The sequence below is a fragment of the Salvia miltiorrhiza genome, chromosome 1 (assembly GCF_028751815.1).
Source record: "Salvia miltiorrhiza cultivar Shanhuang (shh) chromosome 1, IMPLAD_Smil_shh, whole genome shotgun sequence".
NCBI classification, from domain to species: domain Eukaryota; kingdom Viridiplantae; phylum Streptophyta; class Magnoliopsida; order Lamiales; family Lamiaceae; genus Salvia; species Salvia miltiorrhiza.
In genome coordinates this window covers 16,316,525-16,341,325 of record NC_080387.1, presented here as the reverse complement: position 1 = coordinate 16,341,325, position 24,801 = coordinate 16,316,525, and the positions used below count along the sequence as shown (strand labels likewise).

Genomic DNA, 24,801 nt, shown 5'->3' with positions numbered 1-24,801 from the left:
TAATAACTTACATAACAAAATTTAGAATTATTAATAATAATTAATAACTTGATATCTGAAAATAAAAGTAATAATTGGATTCGTTCACTATCGCACTACTTCACATAACTAAAGAATACTAAATTCTCATTAATAATGTAAATACAAATAACATATATACAAAAAAGAAATGAAAACTAATTCACTAGCATATGATGGTTTGAGCTAATAACTGATATGAACTAGGATTAATTACTTAAATATATTAACTATAATATCTAATAATTCACATAATAAAATCAAGTTATAATTAAAAAAAATATTATTAATAAAGAAACTAAAACAAACAATCCATAACATAATTTAAAAAGTAAATTGCGTGGAAAGTAAATTGCAAGGTGATCATAAAAAAATTTACATTTAAAGTTCAAATTTTACTCTTTTATTTATGATCGTTCATTATAGATAATTCAAAATTCAAATTCACCATTTCAATAAAAAATAATAACATCAAACCTATATTAAAAAATATTGTGAATTTATGATTGTTCTAAGGAAAAGAAGAGAATTTTTTAGAATTAAAACTATATTTAACTAAAAATATAAATATTACTATATATATACTAATTATTTTGAAATTTTCAGTGGGGCCCAGTGCCCCCACTGGACCCCCCCTCCCTCCGTCACTGCTGGTAGATGTATGAAACAAACATCTATAATTTTATCCACACTCATCGATGGTCCTAGAAGTCCAGGGAATGATATTGATATTTATTTGCAACCATTGGTTGATGAACTTCAAAGTTTATGGAATCCTGGGGTTTCTACTTATGATGCAACTGCAAAGAGTATGTTCCAATTACGTGCTGCATTATTATGGACTATAAATGACTTTCCAGCCTATGCCATTATTTCAGGTTGGAGTACAAAAGGTGCATATGCATGCCCTTGTTGTAATAAAAATTGCCAATCTCAATGGCTAAAAAATGGAAAGAAGCATTGTTACATGGGGCATCGTCGGTTTCTTCCTAGCGGACATAAGTATCGTACAGATAGGATCCATTTTGATGGGACTATTGAGAAAGCTCATAAACCTAAACGATTGTCTGGTCCTGAGATATTAGAGCAACTAAATGGTATGGTGAATAGCTTTGGAAAACGTGAACCCAAAAAAATAGGGGAGAAAAGACGAAGGAAGGAAAAATCTCCTACCGATTTCACATGTAGATACAATTGGAAAAAGTTGAGTATATTTTTCCAATTGCCATACTGGAAAGAAAATCTTATTCCCCATAATCTAGACATTATGCATATAGAAAAAAATGTTCTGGAAAATATCTTATGGACTTTGCTTGGTGTTGCTGCTAAAACAAAGGACAATGTTAAATCTAGATTGGATCTTCAAATTTTAGGCATACGAAAGTCGCTACATCCTCAAAGGAAAGGTGATAAATTTTATCTTCAACCAGCTTGTTTCACGTTGGGTAAAAAGGAGAAGGATTTATTCTTACAAGTTTTGAAGAACGTAAAGGTTCCAGATGGTTATGCATCAAACATCTCGAAATGTGTCAATTTAGCTGAACGAAACATATTTGGTCTTAAAAGCCATGATTGCCATATTCTAATGCAACAATTGCTACCTGTTGCTTTAAGAAGATGTGTTCCTAAGCAAGTCTGCAAAGCAATTATTGGCTTATGTGAAGTTTTCAAGCAATTATATTCAAAAGTGCACACAGTAGCTGATTTTGAAGCTTTAGAGGATCGAGTTGCCTTAGTGCTTTGCGAGTTGGAGAAAATTTTCCCTCCTTCATTTTTTGATGTTATGGAGCATTTGCCTATTCACTTGCCGGAAGAGGCTAAACTTGCTGGACCTGTTCAGTTTCGCTCTATGTACCCCATTGAGAGGTAATATTTAGTATTTGCTTAATTTCAAATTCAAATTATATGGTTCAGATGAATGATTTAACAATGCTATGCTTATTTAGGTATTTGTGCACATTGAAAAACTATGTCCGCACTCGAAGTCACCCTGAAGGATCTATAGCTGAGGGGTATCTCGCTGAAGAATGCATGACATTTTGTTCGATGTATTTAAGTGATGTCGAGTCAAAGTTGAATAGACCAAATAGAAACAATGAAAGTGGTGGGATTGGTCCAATCCAAGATGGTCGTCCATTGGGGAAAGAAGAAATATTTATGCTGGACGACATCGAATGGATTCAAGCACATAGATATGTGTTGAATAGTCTATCGATTGTTGATAATTTTAAAAGGTTTGTACACGTATGAAGTATTTTATTTGTGAAAATTGTTGAGTTACTAATATTCTAATATTGCAGGGAACATTTGCGTGTGCTACAACGTAATCGTAAAAATGGGCGCATGTCAAATTATGATAGGCAAAAGCTTCATACTGAAACCTTTCATGATTGGTTTAAAAGTCAAGTAAGTTCATAAAATAATTTAACAATAATCTGAACTATTTATTTCTTTATGTTATTTAATGCATTTTTACATTGCTATATTTTTATTAACTTACATAGGTAAATGAAATGGCAAACACAAGTAGTGAAAGTCTACACCCGGATATTCCATTTTTAGCTGTTGGACCAAGTAAATGGGCTCGTCGCTACACTGGGTATATTGTGAATGGACTACGTTTCCATACTAAGAAACGAGAGATGAGAAGAAAAACTCAAAATAGTGGAGTGTTCTTGACAGCTACTACCGATAGTTTCTCGAGTAGTAAGGATAAGAATCCTATATCAGGAGACGTGTCATTTTATGGTGTTTTGAAAGATATAGTAGAAGTGAGGTATACCAATAATTTGAAATTTGTATTGTTCAAGTGTGATTGGGTTGACTATAATTTAGGATTGAAACGTGATGAGTTTAATTTCACTTTGGTCAACTTTGCTCACTTACTATATAGAGGAAATAGGCAAATAGATGAGCCATTTATTTTGGCATCTCAAGCTCAACAAGCATGGTATATTCAAGATCCCGTTGATCCAGATTGGCATGTAGCTTTGAAGATGACACCTCGAGCTGTATTCAATGTTGATCCAGAGGTTAATGAATTTGAAAGCATTGAGGATGAGCTGATTTCATGTCAACAAAATGAATCAGATATTAACAACGAAAGTATATCATGGACTGGAGCAGATGTTGATAATGTGATAGTTGTTGATGCTATTGGTGAAGATAATGTTGATAAGTTCAATGATGAAGATGATGAAGCTGATTATTTTTCTAGTGATAAATCTGATTCCAGTGATGATGATGACTATTTTGAAGATATTATACCATCAGATGAGAATGAAACAGATTAGGTAATTGAGTATGCAGTTAATCTAATTTTTTATGTGTTTTATCTCGTTATTTTATTTCATGTGGTGTTTACAGGAGCAGTAGCAGGTGTGAGCAGAGCTTGTATGGGCTTGAGCCAACATGGGAGGGAGGCTTCTTTGTGTACATGGTTCAATTAGCTCAATAGTATTCGTCATACGTAATGTAACCAGAACTTTTTCTTTCTAGTTCAAGTTTGATGAATTATACGGAATTGGAAGTTAGACCAATAACATTGGAAATTGTACCATGTATTTGGGAAAGTTTTGGATGATTTATATGAAGCATAGATTAGAATATTGTGTTTTATGTGAGGTCTATTTGCTAAAAATTGTGTGCTTTGTTCTCTTAGTTTTTTCAATATTAGTTGCTGCCATGAAAGTAAAATAAATTAGCATGTCAACCATTTCTGTATAGTGATACAATATGATGCTTTTCATTGAGCATTCAAATTTTAAAAAGGCATTTTTGCTATATCACGCCCCATAAACTATCAAAAAGTTGAAAAGTTGGATGATGGTATTCTTGTTGGCAAAATAGGTTCATTTTACCCTTTTTTTGTATAGATAACCTTGAACTAATTTAGTTATTTTTCAATTCTCAATTTTTTTTTTATCATTTTTAATCACACAATGTCACTAAAATATATTTTAATCACTTGATCATTTTGACAACAACATATGTTGGACAAGGGAATCCCCAAAGAATAATGGCAGTATTGGTACAATTAAAAATTACTGTTTTTTTTTTAATTTTCGGTAAATTTAGAATTCTTTCTAATAAATAAATTAATAATCAAAATATAGTTATATGTTATTCATTTTTATTTTGTATATATAATTATATAACTGAACAATATATATATATATATATATATATCTAAATTCTTTATATTTTGCATAATAAATTTTCCGATAATCTCAAAATGTCATAATTAAACTCTTAAAAGTCCAAATTATATTATTAAGAAACGATGCCCAAAATTAAAAGTTCCAAATTGTAAAAATGAATTAAACGTAACTATAAAAAAATTAAAAACAAAAAATTAATATAGAATAATTGGAATCCCAATTTTTCGTTTTATACATCTAAGATCCAGCGTGAATATTTATAATTAAGCTTTTTTTTTTCAAGAAAGTGTATTTTAAAAAAAAGTGTATATTTAAAAAAATGACTATGAGTAGAATCGAACACTCCACTTGTAACAACTGAATCATCAAATCAACTAGCACACGTCCACTCGTGCGATGCACGATCAGTATGGAAACTAAACGATATTTTAAATAAATCAATATGTATATTAAATATATATAATTTAAATATAAATAAATGTAAATATAAAATTGAAATTCAATAAAAAAACATGAATTCGAAAATATATAAATTTTCAATTTTGTATTTTCAATTACCAATTAATTGATTTTCATTGATAATTAAAAGAAATTATAAAAGAAAAAGGAGAGATAAAAGATGAGAGAGAGAAAAAAATATTTTTGTAACTTTAATTGATAATAACTTATTTGATTTAAATTTATTTTTTATAATATTTATATCAAATTAAAGATCTTTTCGTTATCTTTAATTTAACATCCATGTTGAATATCTTTTTATTAATCAAAGTTGACGATTTTTTATAATAAAATAAAAAAGAAAAATGAGGAGATAGAAATTTTGGCGGGAAAAAATAGCCGTTATACTGCTCTTTTATATAATATATAGATTCATTACTCATTCATTCTTTGTTAATTTATGACATAAAATTTTAAAAATGTTTCAAATTCCGTCAATTTGCACCAAACCTTGGGCCCCACAGTAATAATAATAATAATAATAATAATAATAATAATAATAATAATAATAATAATAATAATAATAATAATAATAATAATAATAATAATAATAATAATTAGTTCTAAAATCACATCACAATTTTGATACACATAAATGAGTCACATTTCTGTCACTAAAATACGATATACTTTAGATGACACAAAATTGACCTAAATATATGACACTAATGCAACGTTATTCTAAATATGTGGTATAATTATGACACTTTATGAAGGTGTCGCAAATAAATTGTCGTAATTTTGAGACATAAAAATGAATGTCGCATTTGTGTCACTCAATTGCGACACAATCTTTAGATGGCGCACAATTGACGTAAATATACGACATTAATGCGACATAATTGTAAATATGTGGTATAATTAAGACATTTTATTGAGGTGTCACAAATAAAATGACACAATTTTGAGACATAAAAACAAGGGTCGCATTTGTGTCACTAAAATATGACACAATGTTTAAATGACGCACAATTGACGTAAATATACGACACTAAAAGCGTAAGTGTGGTAATTTAACGTCACATACATGTAGTGTCGCATGTGCATATGTCGCAATAGGTCAGTTTTCCTGTAGTGGACCTTGCAGATGGTCAAAGATTGTCTTCTTAATGAAGAATCCAGAAGAAAAGATCAAGAACGTTCTTCTGAGACAAAGGCGATGATTGCTGAAAATGGAGATCGAGGGAGAAGTAAAAGTAAAGGCTCTCAATACTCGAGAGATAAATCCAGGGGGAAGTCTAAACCCAGAAAAGACTTCAAATGCCATTATTGCGGTGGTCCAAACCACTATGAGAGAGACTGCAGAAAGAAGAAAAGAGATCAAGCGCGTGGAAATAATGAAAATGCTGAGAATGACACAACAGCAGTTGCAACTGATGGCGATGTTGTCGTAGTTTGCGATGATGCTCTTGTGAGTTCGTCATGCCAACAAACAGATTGGATCGTTGATTCGGGTGCATCATATCACATTTCACCACATCGTGATATGTTTGCATCCTACACCGGTGGCAGCTTTGGCAAAGTCAGAATGGCCAATCATGGTGTGATAGAAGTTGCTGGTATAGGAGACATTGTCCTGCTTACTAACACTGGATGTAAGCTTATCTTAAAAGATGTCCGACATGTTCCTGATATCAGACTCAATATTATTTCCACTGGCAAGCTCGACGATGATGGCTACATCAACCATTTCGGCGGAGGAAAGTGGAAGCTAATCAAAGGCTCTCTAATTGCAGCAAAGGGTAGAAAGCAAAATTCTCTCTACATGATGCATGCAACGTTGTCCAATGGAGAGGTGAATGCAGTCGTCAAAAATTCCTCCATTGAGATATGGCATAAGAGGCTTGGGCATCTGAGCCAGAAAGGTCTGGAGATCTTGGCTAGAAGAAGCCTCATCCCTGAGGTTAAAGGAATGCACTTGGAAACCTGTGTTGATTGTTTGGCCGGAAAACAACACAGAGTTGCATTCAAGAGCTTCTCTCCCTCAAGAAGAGCTCAACCTCTTGATTTGGTGCACACAGATTTGTGCTACATGAAAGACAGAACTCTTGGTGGCGCACTATATTTCGTCACTTTCATTGACGATTTTTCGAGGAAAGTCTGGTGTTTTGCTTTGAAAACCAAAGACCAAACGTTGGAGGTCTTTAAGAATTTTCAAGCAAAAGTCGAGAGACAAACAGGAAGGAAACTGAAGTGTGTTCGTGCAGACAACGGCGGTGAGTACCAAGGCCCGTTTGAGCAACACTGCAGGAACCATGGTATCAAGCTTGAGAAAAGCGTCCCAAAGACCCCTCAACACAATGGCGTGGCAGAAAGGATGAACAGAACAATTTGTGAAAGAATCAAATGCATGTTGTCGCACTCCAAACTGCCAAAATCCTTTTGGGGTGAAGCTATGAGGACCGCAGTTGACTTGATCAACCTTTCTCCATCAACTCCTCTGGGTGGTGACATTCCAGATAGAGTTTGGTCCAGGAAAGACGTGTCTTACAAACACTTGAGAGTGTTTGGCTGCAGGGCTTTTGTTCACATTCCAAAAGATGAGAGATCCAAGCTTGATGATAAAACCAAACCATGTATCTTCTTGGGATACGCTCATGAAGAGTTTGGTTATAGATTATGGGACCCAATTAACAGGAAAGTCATCAGAAGTAGGGATGTTGTATTCCTTGAAGATCAAGTTCCTGATGATGCGAAGGAAAAGCCTGAATCTAATTCAGAAGTTCCTGTCAACTTAGATCCAGTTCCTTCACCGACACTCCAGAATTACGGGGGAGATACCCAATCGGAGCATGGTAATCCGGTTGATGATGAAGCAGGTGACGATCAGACTCCATCTGTACAAGATGATGTCCCTCCAGTCAGAAGGTCTACCAGAGAAAGACAACCTTCTACCAGATATAGCCCAAATGAGTATGTAATGCTCACTGATGGAGGAGAGCCACAGAGTTTTGTAGAAGCCATGGCGCATGACCAAAAGGAGAAGTGGTTAGAAGCCATGAAGGAGGAGATGAACTCCTTAGTTGAAAATCACACCTATGACTTAGTGAAGTTGCCAGCCGGCAAGAGATCGCTGAAAAATAAGTGGGTCTACCGATTAAAGGCTGAGGAGAATAGCTCACAATCAAGGTACAAGGCGAGACTGGTTGTGAAGGGTTTCAGTCAGAAAAAGGGTGTTGATTTTGAAGAGATTTTCTCACCGGTGGTGAAGATGTCTTCAATCAGAGTGGTGCTCGCGATTGCTGCCAGTTTGGACCTGGAGATCAAGCAACTTGATGTGAAGACTGCATTTCTACATGGAGATTTAGACAAAGAAATCTACATGGACCAGCCTGAAGGTTTCAAAGTCAAAGGAAAAGAGAACCTTGTATGCAGGTTGAAGAAGAGCTTGTACGGCCTGAAACAAGCTCCCAGACTATGGTACATGAAGTTTGAGTCCTTCATGTCAACCCATGGCTACAACAAGACCACCTCAGATCACTGTGTTTTCTTCAAGAAGTTCACAAGAGGTGATTTTATCATATTGTCAGTCTACGTTGACGATATGTTAATTGTAGGCTATGATGCCAGCAAGATTGATAAGCTGAAGAAAGAGCTAAGCAAGTCTTTTGCGATGAAAGACTTAGGCGCAGTGTTTAGCCCTATTTTGTGATGAATCTCTGGGTGTTTACGTGTTATATTGACTTTTATTTTGGTCTCTTTCACTTAAGAGTTGAATGATTTGAGCTTTTGTGCTAATTTTGTTGTCTCAGGATTTTGTGCTCACATTGATTGATATGTGAACAAAAGTAAAGTCAGAATTTAGTTGAATGGTCTGAAGAAGAATCAAAGTTCGTCTCGATACGAGTTCGTAGGCGAAAACGGATCTAAAATCCGACTTGAAACGAGGGAGAACGGACCAAAACAAAAACGCTGCGCATTGCAGTCTGCGAAAGGCATACACGGCGGCGCCGTGGCACGGCGGGCGCCGTCCACGGCGGCCGCCGTCCCACGGCGGCGGCCGCCTCTGTTCAGATCCGAAAGTATGATTTTTCGATTAAAAACCCCTTTCTAGGGTTTTACTTTAATATCTTCGAACCCAGCAGCCTCTAGAGGCGATTTCCACATTTTTCCTTAGGGTTTTTAGAGTTTCAAATCAATTACTTTCGATTGTGGATTCATTGAATTGCTTTGGATGTCAATTAACACTTCATCGGATTGGTTTTCCTTGGATTGCTATGTTTTGTAAGAACTCCCTTTGATTCTCTTTGTTTATGAATCCCTTGGTTATTTGAGTTTTTGTTTCTTGTCTTTGATGAATATATATGATGATTGAAGATTATTGTTGTTGATGCTATATTTTTTTGGTTATATGAATCTTTTGGTTAATTAAGTTTTGTGTTTTATGCTTTGATGGATGTAATGATTAGAGATGATTGTTGTTGAGTTTAGATAATCTACGTGATTCGTAGTTCGTTGCTATTGATTACGTTTTTCCCCTTCTTGTTGGTGAAAGTTTAGAGATTGCTTTTTATGGAGATTAAGATTTTCTTTGCATTTGAATTGGATGCTTGATTTAGTTTCTTGCCTAGATAGTAATTAATCGTCGATGCTTACGAGTTTATGATTGTTTGGTTCAGAGTTCAAGATTGAAACCCTAGTTGATTCCGTTAATGTTTAATTGCCGTGTTCTTAGTTCTTATATGTGTTCGTACATGTCTCTGCATTAGTTAATGTTTACTGCTTCATTTCAATTACGTACCGGTGTTAGAGCGTTAGTCAGTGCCAGCCCCAATTATCCGATTAGAATGTTTAGGTTTTATTTCTGTTTCTTGTGAGCAATACGATTAGAGCCCTGCTAAGTCTTCCTTGTGAGACGACTTGAGTCACCTTACCGCTCTAGGACGACCTCGTATAAATTCGAGTCCATCCGCTAGGTGTTTTTGGATGAGTCAAATTTTGGCGCCGTTGCCGGGGAAGGCTTTAGGCATTTGATTGTGTTGCATTGTTTTCCGTGTTTATTTTTGTTTATTTCTTTTGACTCGGTTATTTTCTCCCTCCGGTGCGTTTGATTTGTTTGTTCGTGTTGTGTATGCAAGGACGTAGAAGCTTGAAGAGAAAGCTTGCACCTTACTTACGACAACATTCATCGACCTCGGGAGGTTCCTTTCAAGCCTGGAGAAGGAGTCCGAGTCCAGTTCGAGAAGCCTTGTGGAATCACAGTTTAGTGAGGAAAACTGTGAAGAGAGAATTGCTTCCAATCCCATTCCGGAAGCCGTTGAGGAGACACTTTCCGTGCATTCTGAAGAAGAAGAAGAAGCTCGGCCCAATCCTGACCAAGAAGCAATGGCGGAGCAGAATGTCCAGTACATGGGAGATTTTTCCAGGCCAGTTATTGGGACCACTAGCACTTCTGCGATAGTGTTTCCCACGGCGGTCCGGAATTATAATCTGAAGCCCAACGACTCAAACCTGCTGCCGCTCTTTCACGGGATGCCCAGTGAGGACGCCTTGCAGTTCATCCGTGATTTTTGCACCCAAGTGCAGACCTTCCCACTGCTGGAGCTCACCGAGGATCAGTTGAGACTCAAGTGCTTACCTTATGCACTCAAGGACCGGGCGAGAACGTGGTTATTGTCCTTGCCGCCGAACTCCATCACCACATGGGGAGAGGCAAGTGAGAAGTTCATGCTCAAGTACTACCCTAATCACAAGACTCAAGAGATTAGGAGCCAAATAATGAACTTCATGCAAGGAGCTGACGAGCCTTTCCACGAGGCTTGGGAGAGATTCCAAGAGCTCCTCCGCCAGTGCCCACAGCACCAGTTACCACCTGTCATGTTGATGCAGTTCTTCTATGACGGATTGATTCAGACGGCACAGTTTATGGTGGACAGTACAGCAGGGGGCAACATTGCCCGGAAGACAGTTGATGAGCTCAAGGAGATTTTCAACACACTTGCAGCGAGTTCTCAACAGAAATCAGCTAGAGGAAGGAGGGTTGAAGCCAATGCAGTAGCTCCCAACAATGAGCTTCAGAAGCAAGTAGCAGAATTGATGAGGCAAGTTCAGCACCTCAAGATGAACCAGGCAGAAGCCCCACCAGTTCACGCGCCACCAGCAGAAGGATGTGGAATTTGTGGCGATTTTGGTCATGGAACCAACGCGTGCCATCGCATGGGGGGATTCACACCTGAAGGAGAAGCAGAGGTCTATGCTGCTCAGAGCTATCCGGGGAGGCCTCAATTTGAACAGAGGCCTATCTTTAATCAAGGGCAACAAAGCTCCAATTCGGGTTGGAGAGCTCAGCAGCAGAACTACACTCAAGCTTATCAGCAGCAGCAGCCCCCGCAGTATCAGCAGTATCAACAGTTTCCTATGCAACAAGGGAATTTTCAGCAGCAGCAGCAGCAATACCAGAATGCCTCCCAACAGTGTCAGAAGCAAGCTCAACCGCAGAAGCCGTCTCTCGAGGACACCATGCAGTCCTTCATGGAGATGACCAAACAGAACATGGAGTCTCAGAGTGCTACCATCAAGCGCCTCGAGACTACAGTTGGGCAACTTACAGGAGCCCTAAATCAGCTGCAGCAAGAACAGCCAACTGGGAAGTTCCTAAACCAGGACAAACAGCCGCGTCAAGCTCATGTCGTGGCGGTAATCAAGGAAACTACCCCAATAACCACGGGGAAATGGAGAAGCAGAACCGTGCAAGCAATCAAGGCAACCCAATGCCCCAGTGAGCCACTGCCACCTGTCACTGTTGCACCAGACCAACCACCACCCAAGCAAGGAGATCCAGGTAGCTTTATCGTTGATATTAGCTTAGGAGGGGTTGAAAAGGTCTTGGGAATGCTTGATTTGGGCGCGGCAGTCAATTTGATGCCGCTTGATATTTTTGAGAGGTTGGGAAATAAAGAGCTGAAATGCACGAACATTAAGATAGAACTAGCTGACGGCTCCATTAGCAGCCCACGAGGCCTTGTAGAGGATGTTGAGGTAGTCGTGAGGGGGATTAGTGTTTTAGCTGACTTTGTTGTACTTGATGTGGGAAAAGGGATTAGAGGCGAGAATGGGCATCTCGTGCTACTTGGCCGACCCTTTATGGCTACCACCCATACTCGCATTGATGTGGGTACGGGAACTGTAAGTATGGTAGGGGCAGGTAGAGCGGTAACATTCTCTGTTTTTGATCAAAAACCTACTACCCCCACTCGCTTAATTCAAATCTGCTCTTATGTTGAAACCTTTAATGCTTTGGAGGAGAACTATATTGTGCAGGAACTCCTTAATAAGTTGCCGGAGGAGGACGAGATCGTGGAGGAATTCCTTGCTAACCTGCAGGATGAGGCTGACATTGAGCAGGAATTGCTGGAAAAGCTGCAAGAGGAAGATGATAAAGAGCAAGGCCTTCTGTGTGCTTTGCTATTGGAAGAAAAGCTTGATGAGGTTGAGTCACTCAATTTCGTTGGATGTGTGGATAGAGGGCCATCCCAGGATATGAGCATGGATGACTCATTTGGAGGACCCGCAGCTGCAACTCAAGAAGATGTGTTTACAAGGGCGCTAAGGCAGCTGGAGCTTCAATCGGATTTTGGTTAAGGGGTTCTCTTAGTCGGGCTGGCGACTTAAAAACTAGCGCTGCATGGGAGGCAACCCATGTTTTCTTGCTTTTTCTTGTTTCGTTTTTCTTTCGTTTTGTTTGTGTTGTGTTTTGTTGCTTCTGTTGTTTGGTGCAGGTTGTTGCGTTGGAGACTGCTTGTTCTATGGATGAGAGAGAGGCAGACATCGTGGGACACTACAGACTCACCACTGGATCGGTATTTAGGGGAAGTTTCCTCTTTCACCTCTCTTTTTGTTTGCACTGAGGACAGTGCTAGATTTTAAGTGTGGGGGGGGTGTTTGTTGATCCTATGGGTGCCTTTTTGTTGTGTTTTTGGGCTTTCTTGTGTGGGGCAAATGGTCTCCTTTATCTTGATTGTTGTTTGGCTTCAAGTAATAATGCACACTTTGATGATTTGTTCACAAGTAAATTTCATGCTTTGTGTTGGCTTGGTTGCTATCTTTGTCTCTCAGGCTATGCATATTCCTCTCTTAATGTAAGTTGTTTAATGTTTTGGATGCAACACCCTTATGAGCTATTCTTGACGTGATTTGTCCTGGTAGATGCTAGAGGGAGTGTTTTCATTGTGATAGCCTACGATCTTATCCCTTGAGTTTGAATGTTGGTTTGTTGTGAAGTTTTCTATAGCTCTGGGTCTCTGCTCCTCTGACGGTAGTGTTATGAGCATGGAAAATCACGTGAGAACATTTTGGATTTCCTCCAAAAGTGTTGATCTCACGAAAGTTGGCCCATCTATTGAGAATGGAATAACATCACCTTTAAAAGAAAGATGTATAAAATTATTTTTGGTTTGATTGTTTATCATCTTCAAGGAAAATGGGATTTGATTATAAAGGCAATCACATTAGGGAATTCACCTCTAGCGGAGAATTGGGTCTGATCGGATTGAATTGTATCATGTGGTTGTTGCTTCTTAAAATCTTAACAATGAACATCTCGTGAGGAATGTGAATGGCCAAGAGACTTAGATTGGTTGGAGATGTGAATGGTGAGGAAGTTTTCTTGTGAACTATCTTTTGGTGTCGTGACTTTGCTTGAGGACAAGCAAAGGATCAAGTGTGGGGGGGTTGTTTAGCCCTATTTTGTGATGAATCTCTGGGTGTTTACGTGTTATATTGACTTTTATTTTGGTCTCTTTCACTTAAGAGTTGAATGATTTGAGCTTTTGTGCTAATTTTGTTGTCTCAGGATTTTGTGCTCACATTGATTGATATGTGAACAAAAGTAAAGTCAGAATTTAGTTGAATGGTCTGAAGAAGAATCAAAGTTCGTCTCGATACGAGTTCGTAGGCGAAAACGGATCTAAAATCCGACTTGAAACGAGGGAGAACGGACCAAAACAAAAACGCTGCGCATTGCAGTCTGCGAAAGGCATACACGGCGGCGCCGTGGCACGGCGGGCGCCGTCCACGGCGGCCGCCGTCCCACGGCGGCGGCCGCCTCTGTTCAGATCCGAAAGTATGATTTTTCGATTAAAAACCCCTTTCTAGGGTTTTACTTTAATATCTTCGAACCCAGCAGCCTCTAGAGGCGATTTCCACATTTTTCCTTGGGTTTTTAGAGTTTCAAATCAATTACTTTCGATTGTGGATTCATTGAATTGCTTTGGATGTCAATTAACACTTCATCGGATTGGTTTTCCTTGGATTGCTATGTTTTGTAAGAACTCCCTTTGATTCTCTTTGTTTATGAATCCCTTGGTTATTTGAGTTTTTGTTTCTTGTCTTTGATGAATATATATGATGATTGAAGATTATTGTTGTTGATGCTATATTTTTTTGGTTATATGAATCTTTTGGTTAATTAAGTTTTGTGTTTTATGCTTTGATGGATGTAATGATTAGAGATGATTGTTGTTGAGTTTAGATAATCTACGTGATTCGTAGTTCGTTGCTATTGATTACGTTTTTTCCCTTCTTGTTGGTGAAAGTTTAGAGATTCCTTTTTATGGAGATTAAGATTTTCTTTGCATTTGAATTGGATGCTTGATTTAGTTTCTTGCCTAGATAGTAATTAATCGTCGATGCTTACGAGTTTATGATTGTTTGGTTCAGAGTTCAAGATTGAAACCCTAGTTGATTCCGTTAATGTTTAATTGCCGTGTTCTTAGTTCTTATATGTGTTCGTACATGTCTCTGCATTAGTTAATGTTTACTGCTTCATTTCAATTACGTACCGGTGTTAGAGCGTTAGTCAGTGCCAGCCCCAATTATCCGATTAGAATGTTTAGGTTTTATTTCTGTTTCTTGTGAGCAATACGATTAGAGCCCTGCTAAGTCTTCCTTGTGAGACGACTTGAGTCACCTTACCGCTCTAGGACGACCTCGTATAAATTCGAGTCCATCCGCTAGGTGTTTTTGGATGAGTCACGCAGCTAAGCAGATCCTTGGAATGAAGATCTTCAGGGACAGGAAGAGCAAGAAGCTCTGGTTATCTCAAGAACAATATATTGAGAAAGTTCTTGAAAGATTTAGAATGAGCAAGTCGAAGCCAGTCACCACTCCACTTGCGGGTCATATGAAGCTAAGCTCAGCACAATGCCCGACAAGTGAGATAGGAAAGGAAGAACTGCAAAAGATTCCATATGCTTCTGCGGTGGGGAGTCTAATGTATGCTATGATATGCACTAGACCTGACGTCGCTCATGCAGTTGGTGTGGTTAGTCGATTTCTCTCAAACCCAGGAAAAGAGCATTGGACAGCAGTGAAATGGATATTTCGGTACTTGAGAGGTACTTCTAAACTTTGTCTGAAGTTTGGTGATAACCATATTCTACTTGAAGGATATGTGGATGCAGACATGGCTGGTGACATAGATTCCAGGAAATCCACATCTGGATACCTGATGAGACTTGCAGGGGGAGCTATCTCGTGGTAATCGAAACTTCAAAAATGCGTGGCATTATCCACAACGGAAGCTGAGTACATTGCTGTGACAGAAGCTTGCAAAGAGGTGTTGTGGTTGAAGAAGTTTCTACAAGAGTTGGGCTTGAAGCAAGAGAAGTATGTGTTTTACTGCGACAGTCAAAGCGCAATTCACTTGAGTAAGAATTCGAGTTTTCACTCGAGATCGAAACATATTGATGTGAGATATCACTGGATTCGAGATGCACTTGAAAGAAAACTAATGCAGCTCAAGAAGATCCACACCGATGAGAATGGTGCAGATATGTTTACCAAGTCCTTACCCCGAGATAAGTTTGAGATCTGCAAACGTGAAGCAGGTCTAGTTGAGTCTCCACATGACGTGGAGGGGGAGAATTGTTAAGTTTTTCCACCTCATGTGAAAGCCCACAACTTTTGACAAAAGTTGCGGATGAATAATTTGAAAGTTTGAAGCAGCAAAAGTTTGACAGATTTTTCCAGCAATTGGAAGTCAACAATTGCGGCCATAAAGTTCAACAATTTGCAGCTCAGATCTCCTATAAATTGAGGCTCATTCTGCCAAATGAAAGTGTGCAGAAGTGCGAGAGGTGTGAGGCAAAACAAGAGAGAGTTTGGTGAGTGTATTTGAGAGAAGAAAATTGTGAGGAAAAATCATAGGATTTTTCATCTCTCTTAAAATAGTAGCTCAGTCCTCTTGTGTTTTTCCAAGTTATTAAACTTGAGATTTGTGTTTCCCCTATTTTGTGTAGGGAGAATTTTGTAAGCCTACTATATACATAGTGGAAGATTTCTAGACTACGGTCTCGTGGTTTTTCCCAATTTGGGTTTTCCACGTAAAAATTCTTGTCTCATATTTTCTTATATTTTGCACCAAATATTTTTTTCTTGGTTTGGATCCCATTTTGTAATCCAGCAAGAGGGAAAAGAATTATCCTGGTTCCGCTGTGCAAGTGTCATTTATTTGGACACTCGTGAATATTTATTCACCACTTTTCCCAACAAAAGCTTCAGCCTTGAATTAAATAGTAAAACCTTCATTCACGGGAATGAAGGTTTTACTGTTTAAGCTCCAACCAAAAGCTGCTTTGTTCCCACGTTCCTCTTAAACAGTAAAACCTTCATTCCCTAGCAACGCCTTCAACACCTCTAGCAACACCTCTAGCATTTTCAATTGAGTTGCTTGAGCCTCCATGTCGCAGCCCGCCTTAACTAAGGATAGTTAAGTCGAGTGATCTACAACTAGGGATGGGATTAAAGAATAAGGGAAAGAAAGGGGCGTCATTTAGAACTGTAAAATTTACTCAATTTAAGAAAACTCGTCATAATTTCTCATTAATACTCAATTAAACAGTCTATGAAAGACAACATAAAAACTTAATTAATATCATTAATTCAAGTTATACATCATAAGAAACCATTCTCTTAATGCTCAAGGTACGACATAACATAATATAACATCAAAATATTTTGCAGCGGAAAGTAGCTAGACATAAGAATGAAGACATATTCTAGACAGGTTAACTTCATTTATTAACAACTCTGGAGACTCCGCTCATTGCAGCACCATCACCACATCGGCTCAACCTGCACATTTAGAAAACATATGCAGGGCTGAGTACAAAAGCACTCAGTGAACACATGTAATGACCCGACTTTTAATTGAGGATTTAAAATCTTCTAATGACAGATTAAGGATTTATTATGACAATTAGGGTTCGGCATCCATTAATAAAATATGGACTTATATGAATTTGATGATTTATATACGTGATGATTTATTTTCAATGGATGATGCACTCAAATTATATTTTGAGTCCATTAATCTATTACTGAGGATTTAACATTGATGTGTTAATTATAGATCTTTTAATTGATTGTTAAAGTGAGCATATGCGATTATTTAATTTATTTAAATGGCAAGCTCAATTAGATTTTATACTTCAAATGAGGAATTTGGCTTATATGTATTAACGTATTTATATGAGTTTCAGACTTCATAATTATGCAAGACAAAAAGTCCACAGTCATACATAGTAGGCTGAAAAAAAAATCCATGTTCATACTAAAGCTGAAGAATTTCCACGATCCTCACCAATCCATTTTTCTTTTATAATCTACACCATTTTTCACCCAAACCTCACCACTTCACCATTTCTAAATTCTGCAGTCTCAATTTCACACAGCAAGTTAAGGTAATAGAATGAGGATATTCATCTCTTTCAATTTTTTTTCACAACTGACGTTTCTAATCTTAGTGATAAACAAAATCTGCAGAAATAAATATCTTCCACCACACCTATTCAAGGTATCATCGACTTCTTGATTTCAATTTTCAGAGAACCACCAAGGGAACTACCAATTCATACACGGCTGTTTTCACAACATGTTTACATATGCACATATGAACTGAAACTTTTAATTGAGTGTTTAATTTGCAAGAAAAGAAATTCAGATTTGATTAAGCAATTACAGTTTGAGAATGATATGTGCTAAGAAACCCTATGCTATTTTATGAACTGAATGTGAGGCTTGAGTCCCTGTTTTTGTATGTGTGAGTCGAGGTCAGGGGGAGGGCAGCCTCGGTGGCTCGCCGTCTCTGGCGATGGCGAGACGGCGGCGGAGTCGCGGTGGTTCCGATCTGCCAAATAGGAGAAGAGAGAGAGAGGGTTTTCAGATTTTTAAATTAGCAAGGGAAGGATATTGAAAATAAGAAAAGAGGAAGGAAGGAAAGTTAGGGTTTTTACCTGGGCTATCTCAGGCGACGGCGGCTCCTCTACGGCTCCTGGCCGTGAGTCCACCGGCGAAGGAAAGGCGGCGGCGACGGCACAGCAGGGGCTGTTTCCGTGCGTCCTGCTTCCAGAGAAGGAAACTGAGACGGGAGAGAAATAGAGGGAAGGGAGAACAGGGGGCGGCCGTGGCGTTGAACGGAGCCGGCCGTTCCGCCGTGGAGGTGAGGCGGAGGAGATGACAGCGGCGGCGTGGTTGCGCTTGCTGTGCCTTGTTCCAGCGGCCGAGAGTGAGCGAGAGAGATAGAGGAGAAGAGAGGGGGGAAGAGTTCAGGGAGAGAGAAGGAGAGGCCGCGCCGCTCGCCGGCGGCGACGGCGCCGTTGAACGGCAGCGGGGCGGCAGAACACGATAGAGAGAGAGTAGAAAGTGAGGCGCAGGTGTGTGTGTGAATGATGGTGTTTTAATGTGTGTGCAACTAGGTTATTTAATTAAGATGGGCTTGGGATGAACTTGGGCTTTTATTTAACTGTTGGGCCGAGACTTGGGCCGATTTTAATAAGTGTTTGGGCCCTTATTTAATTAATTGATGGGCTTAGATTTAAATGTTTGGGCTGCAATATCTGTTGGGCTCGGCTCTATTAAATAAAAATCTGATGGGCTTCTTTTATTTAAAGGATTTGGGCTTCTTTAATTTAATTGTTTGGGCCTTATTCAAAGAAAAACATGATAGACTTAATTTATCTAATTAATTTGGGCTTATATCTATTTAAATTATTTGAGCTCTTAATTATTAATTTAAATTGAGCTTGATTAATTTAATTATATATTGACCTTTAAATTAATTATTTAAATGGAGTTCTTTATTTCAAGTATTTTTACAAATGGACTTTAAAATAAAATATTTTGAGTTAAACTCTTATTTAAATTAATTCTTTTCAAATGACTTATTAATATGGATTATTTGAAAATGATTAAATTATTTTAAGTATGAGAAAGAATGATCTATGATGACATAATTTGTTTATGTAATATTATATGATTTGTTATTAAATGACGGAATATTTAACTTGATGGCGTGAGTAGAACGAGTTATGATTGATGCGCATGATGATGTTCAAATAAACGGTTTCGAACCTAAATGTTAGTTATGTGATAGATGTTTTGAGTTTAAGGTTTTGAACGAGACAAGATTAATATGGATGCTAGAACCCTAAAATCATTAAAGGAGATAGTTTAGTTTAGAGACCTATCTTCCTTTCTTACACGACTTTCTTCTCGAACTTATCGACTCTTCGTCAATAAAGGTCCAGACGGGAAGTGAAAGCTAAAGAAGGAGGTAACTCTACGCCCCTAGTGGGAACGGAATGAGGTGGGCTTTCTTAAAACACGTATATAGAGATCCCCTGCATACAGGCCGCTTATACGAAATGAAATGAATGATATGATATGACTATATTATTTCAAATGATGAATGGTTCTTATGAAATGAAATGTTTATGGAAATGATTAAATGATGAATGGTTCTTATGGAAGGAAAGGAAATGTTTATGAAATGATTGTCTGCCAAAAATATTTATGTTTTATGTATGTATCCTATCTGTGTTGGTTCGCCAACTATAAAGGAAATCGAATTCAGACCCTACGCTAGACGAAGGTTTGCTAGTAAGGGTTAACGTGTACACTCATGGAGACTGTGTGTCGCTTGCGACCAGTCTTGGCGTCCGTGGAAGGAGGCCTCCTTCCCGGCGCGTAAAAGGAACAGATATGGATCATATAGACTGAAAATGGGATGCGCATCCAACTTTATGAAATGAAAGAAAATGTTTAGTAAGCACAGGTCCTTCAAGTAAAACCCTGTGTGTTACTGTTGGCAGTACAATAAATGATATAAAATGTTATGTTTCCGGCATATGTTCACTGAGTATTATTACTCAGCCCTGCATGTTGTTTTCCCTAATGTGCAGGTTGAAGCGGGTGATGGAATGGAGTGGAGTTGAGCGGATGTACCCTTGAGACGTAGAACAGTAATGTAACCTTGAGTATACATCTTCATATGTATAACTCACACGTATTTCCGCTGCAAGATACTCTGATTATGCTAATGTTTTATTTTAAGTATGATACTCTTTTGTTGGGTAATCCACTTCGACGGGCCTTCCCGAACAAACGTCTTGTATTTGCCCAAGTGATCAGTTATGATCCTAGTGTTATATAATAAATGTCTCTTTTCGTAAAATGTTTGATTGTTAAGTAAATGCCCCTTTCTTTCCCCACTTCTTAATCCCCTTCCCGAGTCATAACCCCGGTTAAACCATCCTTAGGGATTGCGGGCTGTGACAGAGTGGTATCAGAGCAGTTCGTTTGCTCTGGACCCTAGAAGTTCCTTTCAAAGTAAAGCCTAGATCGAGTCATTAGACTTATATGGGTTCAAACGACACCGCTCAACACTCCATTGCATCACGCTCAATCAAAGAAAAAGGTAACTGAAGTTACAATGTTTAATTATGTTATGGTTTTAAACAGTTGCAAGGATGTGATTGTGAAACGCATGTTATGAATGATATGTTGATGCTTTACCTTTTTATGGCACAATTTGTGCATATTATGTTGATACGATTGTATGAATGAAAGGACATGGACACGTTTTCCAAGGAACATAGATTGCTATAGGCTACATGATCATAATTGGAAAAGAACATAGATTGATGTATCAATAGGATATTCATATATTCTAGATGCTTGATATGTTGAATGAGAAAAATGATTGAACACCTCGAGTGTTTTGGTTTCCTTCGGGAGACTGTAGTTTCGTTGAAACTCAAAGATATACTGGAAAGATACGTGCCACGTTGAAAGTAAGTCAATGAAAGGTGGCATGAGACAACTTCAAGATGGACGTTACACCACGAGGGTTTTTAAGCATAGTCTCTACGTTCGATAGTTCACACATGACAGAACATCGAATTAACTTTGTTTCATGATGAGTTATAGAAAGAATATGGTTGGACTGTTACATTACTATGTTGTAATATATCTACTTATGGAAGAATGTTGAACGTTCGGAATATAAGTCTAAGAGATAGGACCCTATGCTTCAGCTATTAGCTTACTGTTACGAACTTAAGTGTTGTTATGTATAGTATGATGAGAATTTAGAAGACCCAGAATTACCAAGTTCGGGATGATGTTTCCCGTGTAACTGGGAAGTGATTATGTTGGACCTAGCCAGTCCACATGATCCAAATCTCAGTAGACGTCTTTTGGGTTTATAAACCCCTGTATTTCAACTTCAGTTTAAAAATCAGATGGGTTCTCACTCTAGGTCATTTTGTTCGACCTGGTAGTTACTCCCTTCTACCCTCTGGTTATTTATTTGAGTCTCTTGAACAAATTTTCCGCAACACTTTATTATAATATCATTTGAGATTTGAGCTTTTGCAACTTTGAGTTGCCCTAGTAGATTCTTTTGATGTATACGACTAAGAAGCGTTAGTATATTGACTTAGTAAGTCACCCAAACTATAGCATGGTTAATTGACTTCAGTTGTGTCTAAATTAGTTGAGATTAGTATTTCTCCTCTGATTATTATCGACCACTCCTTTTGTTAACAATTTATAGTACAAACCGTAAGGTTGAGAATAAGGACTTGAGTTATTTTGTCTATGCTGATTTCACGATGGAATCATGGAAAAAGTGTTACGCATGTGATATGAGAAAAGGAATGTATTGATGATCGTTTTTTTTTAAATAGAATGTCTGGTAGATGAGAAGCTAGAAACGAGATGGGGACAAAAATGAACCATTACGAAAGATGGATGAACTTTTTCTCGAGTAAAGCTTGTTATAGCTATGAAACCAAGAATCCAGTTGAGGGTAAACTCTAGATTAAGACGATAAAGAAAACCTTTGATTTTCTTTGTACCGCACAAGAACGACTTCATGTGTTGCGTTCCAGATGACTAGATCTACAGATTTTGGTGGGAGGCCAAAAGAAAAGAAATGACTCAAGAATGGTTAGCAAACTTGTCTTAGAAAGACTTTAAGACGGACACATATGACATATATTTTCAATATCTGCGATAGGAGGAGAGAAACGAAAATGTTCAATCTAAAGCAAAACAGGATATCTATGACCTAGTATGACCACATTTATTGTGGCATGTCCGTTATGCCCCACAATAGGTGGACACCAATGAAAAGATCCCGAAGAAGTTTCGCCCTGGCCTAAAGTATGAGATAAGAATGGCACTCGCCAACCACGATGAGTTTACGTACTTTGAATTGCTCAGCAAAACTCTAGACGCTAAGGTAGTTATGCCCGGGGATCACCCGTCACAAATTCAAACTGAACAAAGTGATCAAGACATGAAAAAAACTTTTCACCCATAGAAGGAACGACGATAGTAACACGTAGTTATATGAACCTGTAATCGAATGCAGGATCACTTAAGGTGGTAGCGAATAACTTGATGTTATATCAATATGGAACGTAGATATAATTCTAGGAATGGACTGGTTAACTGAGAACTATGTCACGATTTATGCAAAGAAGGGAAACCTCCTACAAACCCTAAGAATAGACAATTTAAGGTACTTCATGAGATAAGTATAAAGAGTATTATACCAGTTTTTCAAACCTACAAGCCAGGAAGGTTATAGATAAGAAGCATTACCAAGTTTTCCTTGTATACCTAAACGGAGGAGCTAGAACAGAAAGGACAGTCGAGGACGTAAAAGTTATACGTGAATTCCATTATGATTATCCGGAGAACTTACCAAGACTGCCACCCAATAGACAAGTAGAATTTACCATCGACCTAGTACCAAGATCGATACGTGTATCAAAAGCATCGAACAAGATGACTCCAAAGGAGTTGGAGAACCTAAAGATCCAATTGCAGAAAACGACTAGACCTAAGTTTGATCATGTCTAGTGCATTCCCATCAGGAGCGCATATTTTGTATGTTATGAAGAAGTATGGTACTTTAAAAAGGTGCGCAGACAATAGAGCGTGGAACAAAATAATACTCAAGAATGAATATCCTTTACTGAGGGTAGATGAATTGTTTGACCAACTCAAAGGTGCAAATGTGTTTTCCAAGATCGATTGAGGATCGGATGTCATCACCCAAGACAACTTTTAGAACGGGTTATGACCACTACAAGTTTGTAGTTGTGCCATTCAGGCTAACAAATGCCCAGATATATTTATGGGCATCATTGATAGAGTATTCTACCTTCACCTGGATAAGTTCGTCTTAGTGACTCCAAGAATGAAGATGAACATAAGGAACATTTAGGGACCATGTACACAAGTACTATTGGGTGAACGAATTTATGCCAAATCAGTAGGTGTGAGTTTTGCTCAAGAAAGTGGCATTTTCTGGAACATATTGAATGATTTGAGTTTATATATGTGTTTATATTTATTAAATATTGCACGTATAATTTACTTAGATTAATTTGAACACCAAGGTTCAAATTTGATGAAGGCCGTGAGTCATAAGGCCAGAGACGAGCGATGCTCGATTTTAATTAAGTTATTTTGAGCATGCCAATGTGTTTAGAATAATTAAAAATATTTGTATTTAAATTTTTGGAATTTATTTCCATTAAATACAAATTTTCTAACTATTCGATGATTTATTAAGTTGAGATATGTGGAGTATGTGAAGTCATGTAAGTGAACTAGCAGTGCATATGAGTTAATGCTATGTTAGTAAGACTATATGAATTATTTGAGTATTTATGAGATGAGCATGATTAGTAAGTTATTGAGCTTTTTGAATTGCATGAGAAATGCATATAAAATGGCTAAGTATGAGAAATTAGCATGGATTAGATTTATTAGTTTAAATGAGGTAAATAAATTAGATAAGCATGTTAATTAATTATAGTTGGAATTTAGTATTTAATTACAAAGTTCGAGATTTAATCGAGAACTATGAGCATGATAAATTGTTAAGATATAATTTATTATTTGAGTTTGATATCGATTATGTGTCTAAATGGAGTGAGTGTGAGAGTTATGAATAACGCACATAAATGTTGGTATCTGACACTCGAACAATTGGTGTCGAGTATAAATGATAGTTTACTGATAAAGAGTTTTGATGATTTTGAATTGTAGTGCTAGAGATTCTAAAACCTGATAAGGAATTTGTAGTAGCTGATGAGACAAAGAGGATGGGTTGAACCCGTAAGGGATTATGATTTTGGTATTAACCATCACATGGACAAGACCAATGTAGTAGATGATACAGTGAGCCGGAAGGTCTCGTCTAAGATGTGATAAGATGATGATAGAAGTGATTAAACCACCCAGCTTGAGGAAAATTGTGGTAGGAGCACGAAGGAAGGATGAGAAGTTAAGAGTAAGAATAAGGATAAGAAGTTTCAAGAATTACCACGAGGAATCAAATAATGTTATCTTCTTTGAAGGGAGGATATGCATCTCCATAACAATGAACTTAAGAATAAGATAAACCATGGCACCTTTATACTGTCACCAGGAAGTACTAAGATGTATTAAGATCTAAAAAAAAAAAAATTCTAGTTAGGAAGAATGAAACGAGATGTAACCTCATTTGTTGAAATATGTCTTCTGTGCTAGCAAGTGAAGGTTTTACCACATATCATATTGTTATTTTGAGTCTTCGAGCTCATAAAGTCAGGCATAATGTCGTGTTTGGGACAAACCGAGCCCTTAACGAACCAATGGATTTCTTTGTCGAGATGGATTTTTTTTCGAATCCTTCAGACCTAAGCAAAGGTTGTCACGAAAGGGGGCAATCAATGCCCACATGACTCGAGATTCCTTCGATGAATGAATAAAAGTTTATAACGGCATTTTAAGCTAACTGCCTACATGCTCGAAATGGTGGGTCTCCTTACAAACTGTTTAAGTT

General features: G+C 37.8%; 1 protein-coding gene across 2 annotated transcripts; it reads left to right on the top strand.

Moving 5' to 3' along the window:
* Positions 1–674: 674 nt before the first annotated feature.
* Positions 675–3,634, top strand: LOC131006752 (uncharacterized). Of its 2 annotated transcripts, none has more exons than XM_057933877.1 (5): positions 675–1,884; positions 1,965–2,252; positions 2,319–2,424; positions 2,523–3,311; positions 3,391–3,634. In XM_057933877.1, exons 1-4 carry the CDS (start codon positions 680–682, stop codon positions 3,309–3,311), a joined length of 2,388 nt encoding a protein of 795 aa, XP_057789860.1. In that variant the 5' UTR covers positions 675–679; the 3' UTR covers positions 3,391–3,634. The 2 variants fall into 2 exon arrangements, with proteins under 2 accessions (XP_057789860.1, XP_057789859.1); XM_057933876.1 differs by having other exon boundaries at positions 3,385–3,634.
* The last annotated feature ends 21,167 nt before the right edge of the window (positions 3,635–24,801 follow it).

Bases quoted from the DNA above. Each gene is read 5' to 3' on its own strand.
- LOC131006752 (XM_057933877.1), top strand. From the start codon at position 680: ATGAAACAAACATCTATAATTTTATCCACACTCATCGATGGTCCTAGA. The intron at 1,885-1,964 runs GTAATATTTAGT...ATGCTTATTTAG, and splicing joins TCTATGTACCCCATTGAGAG to GTATTTGTGCACATTGAAAA. The intron at 2,253-2,318 runs GTTTGTACACGT...CTAATATTGCAG, and splicing joins ATTGTTGATAATTTTAAAAG to GGAACATTTGCGTGTGCTAC.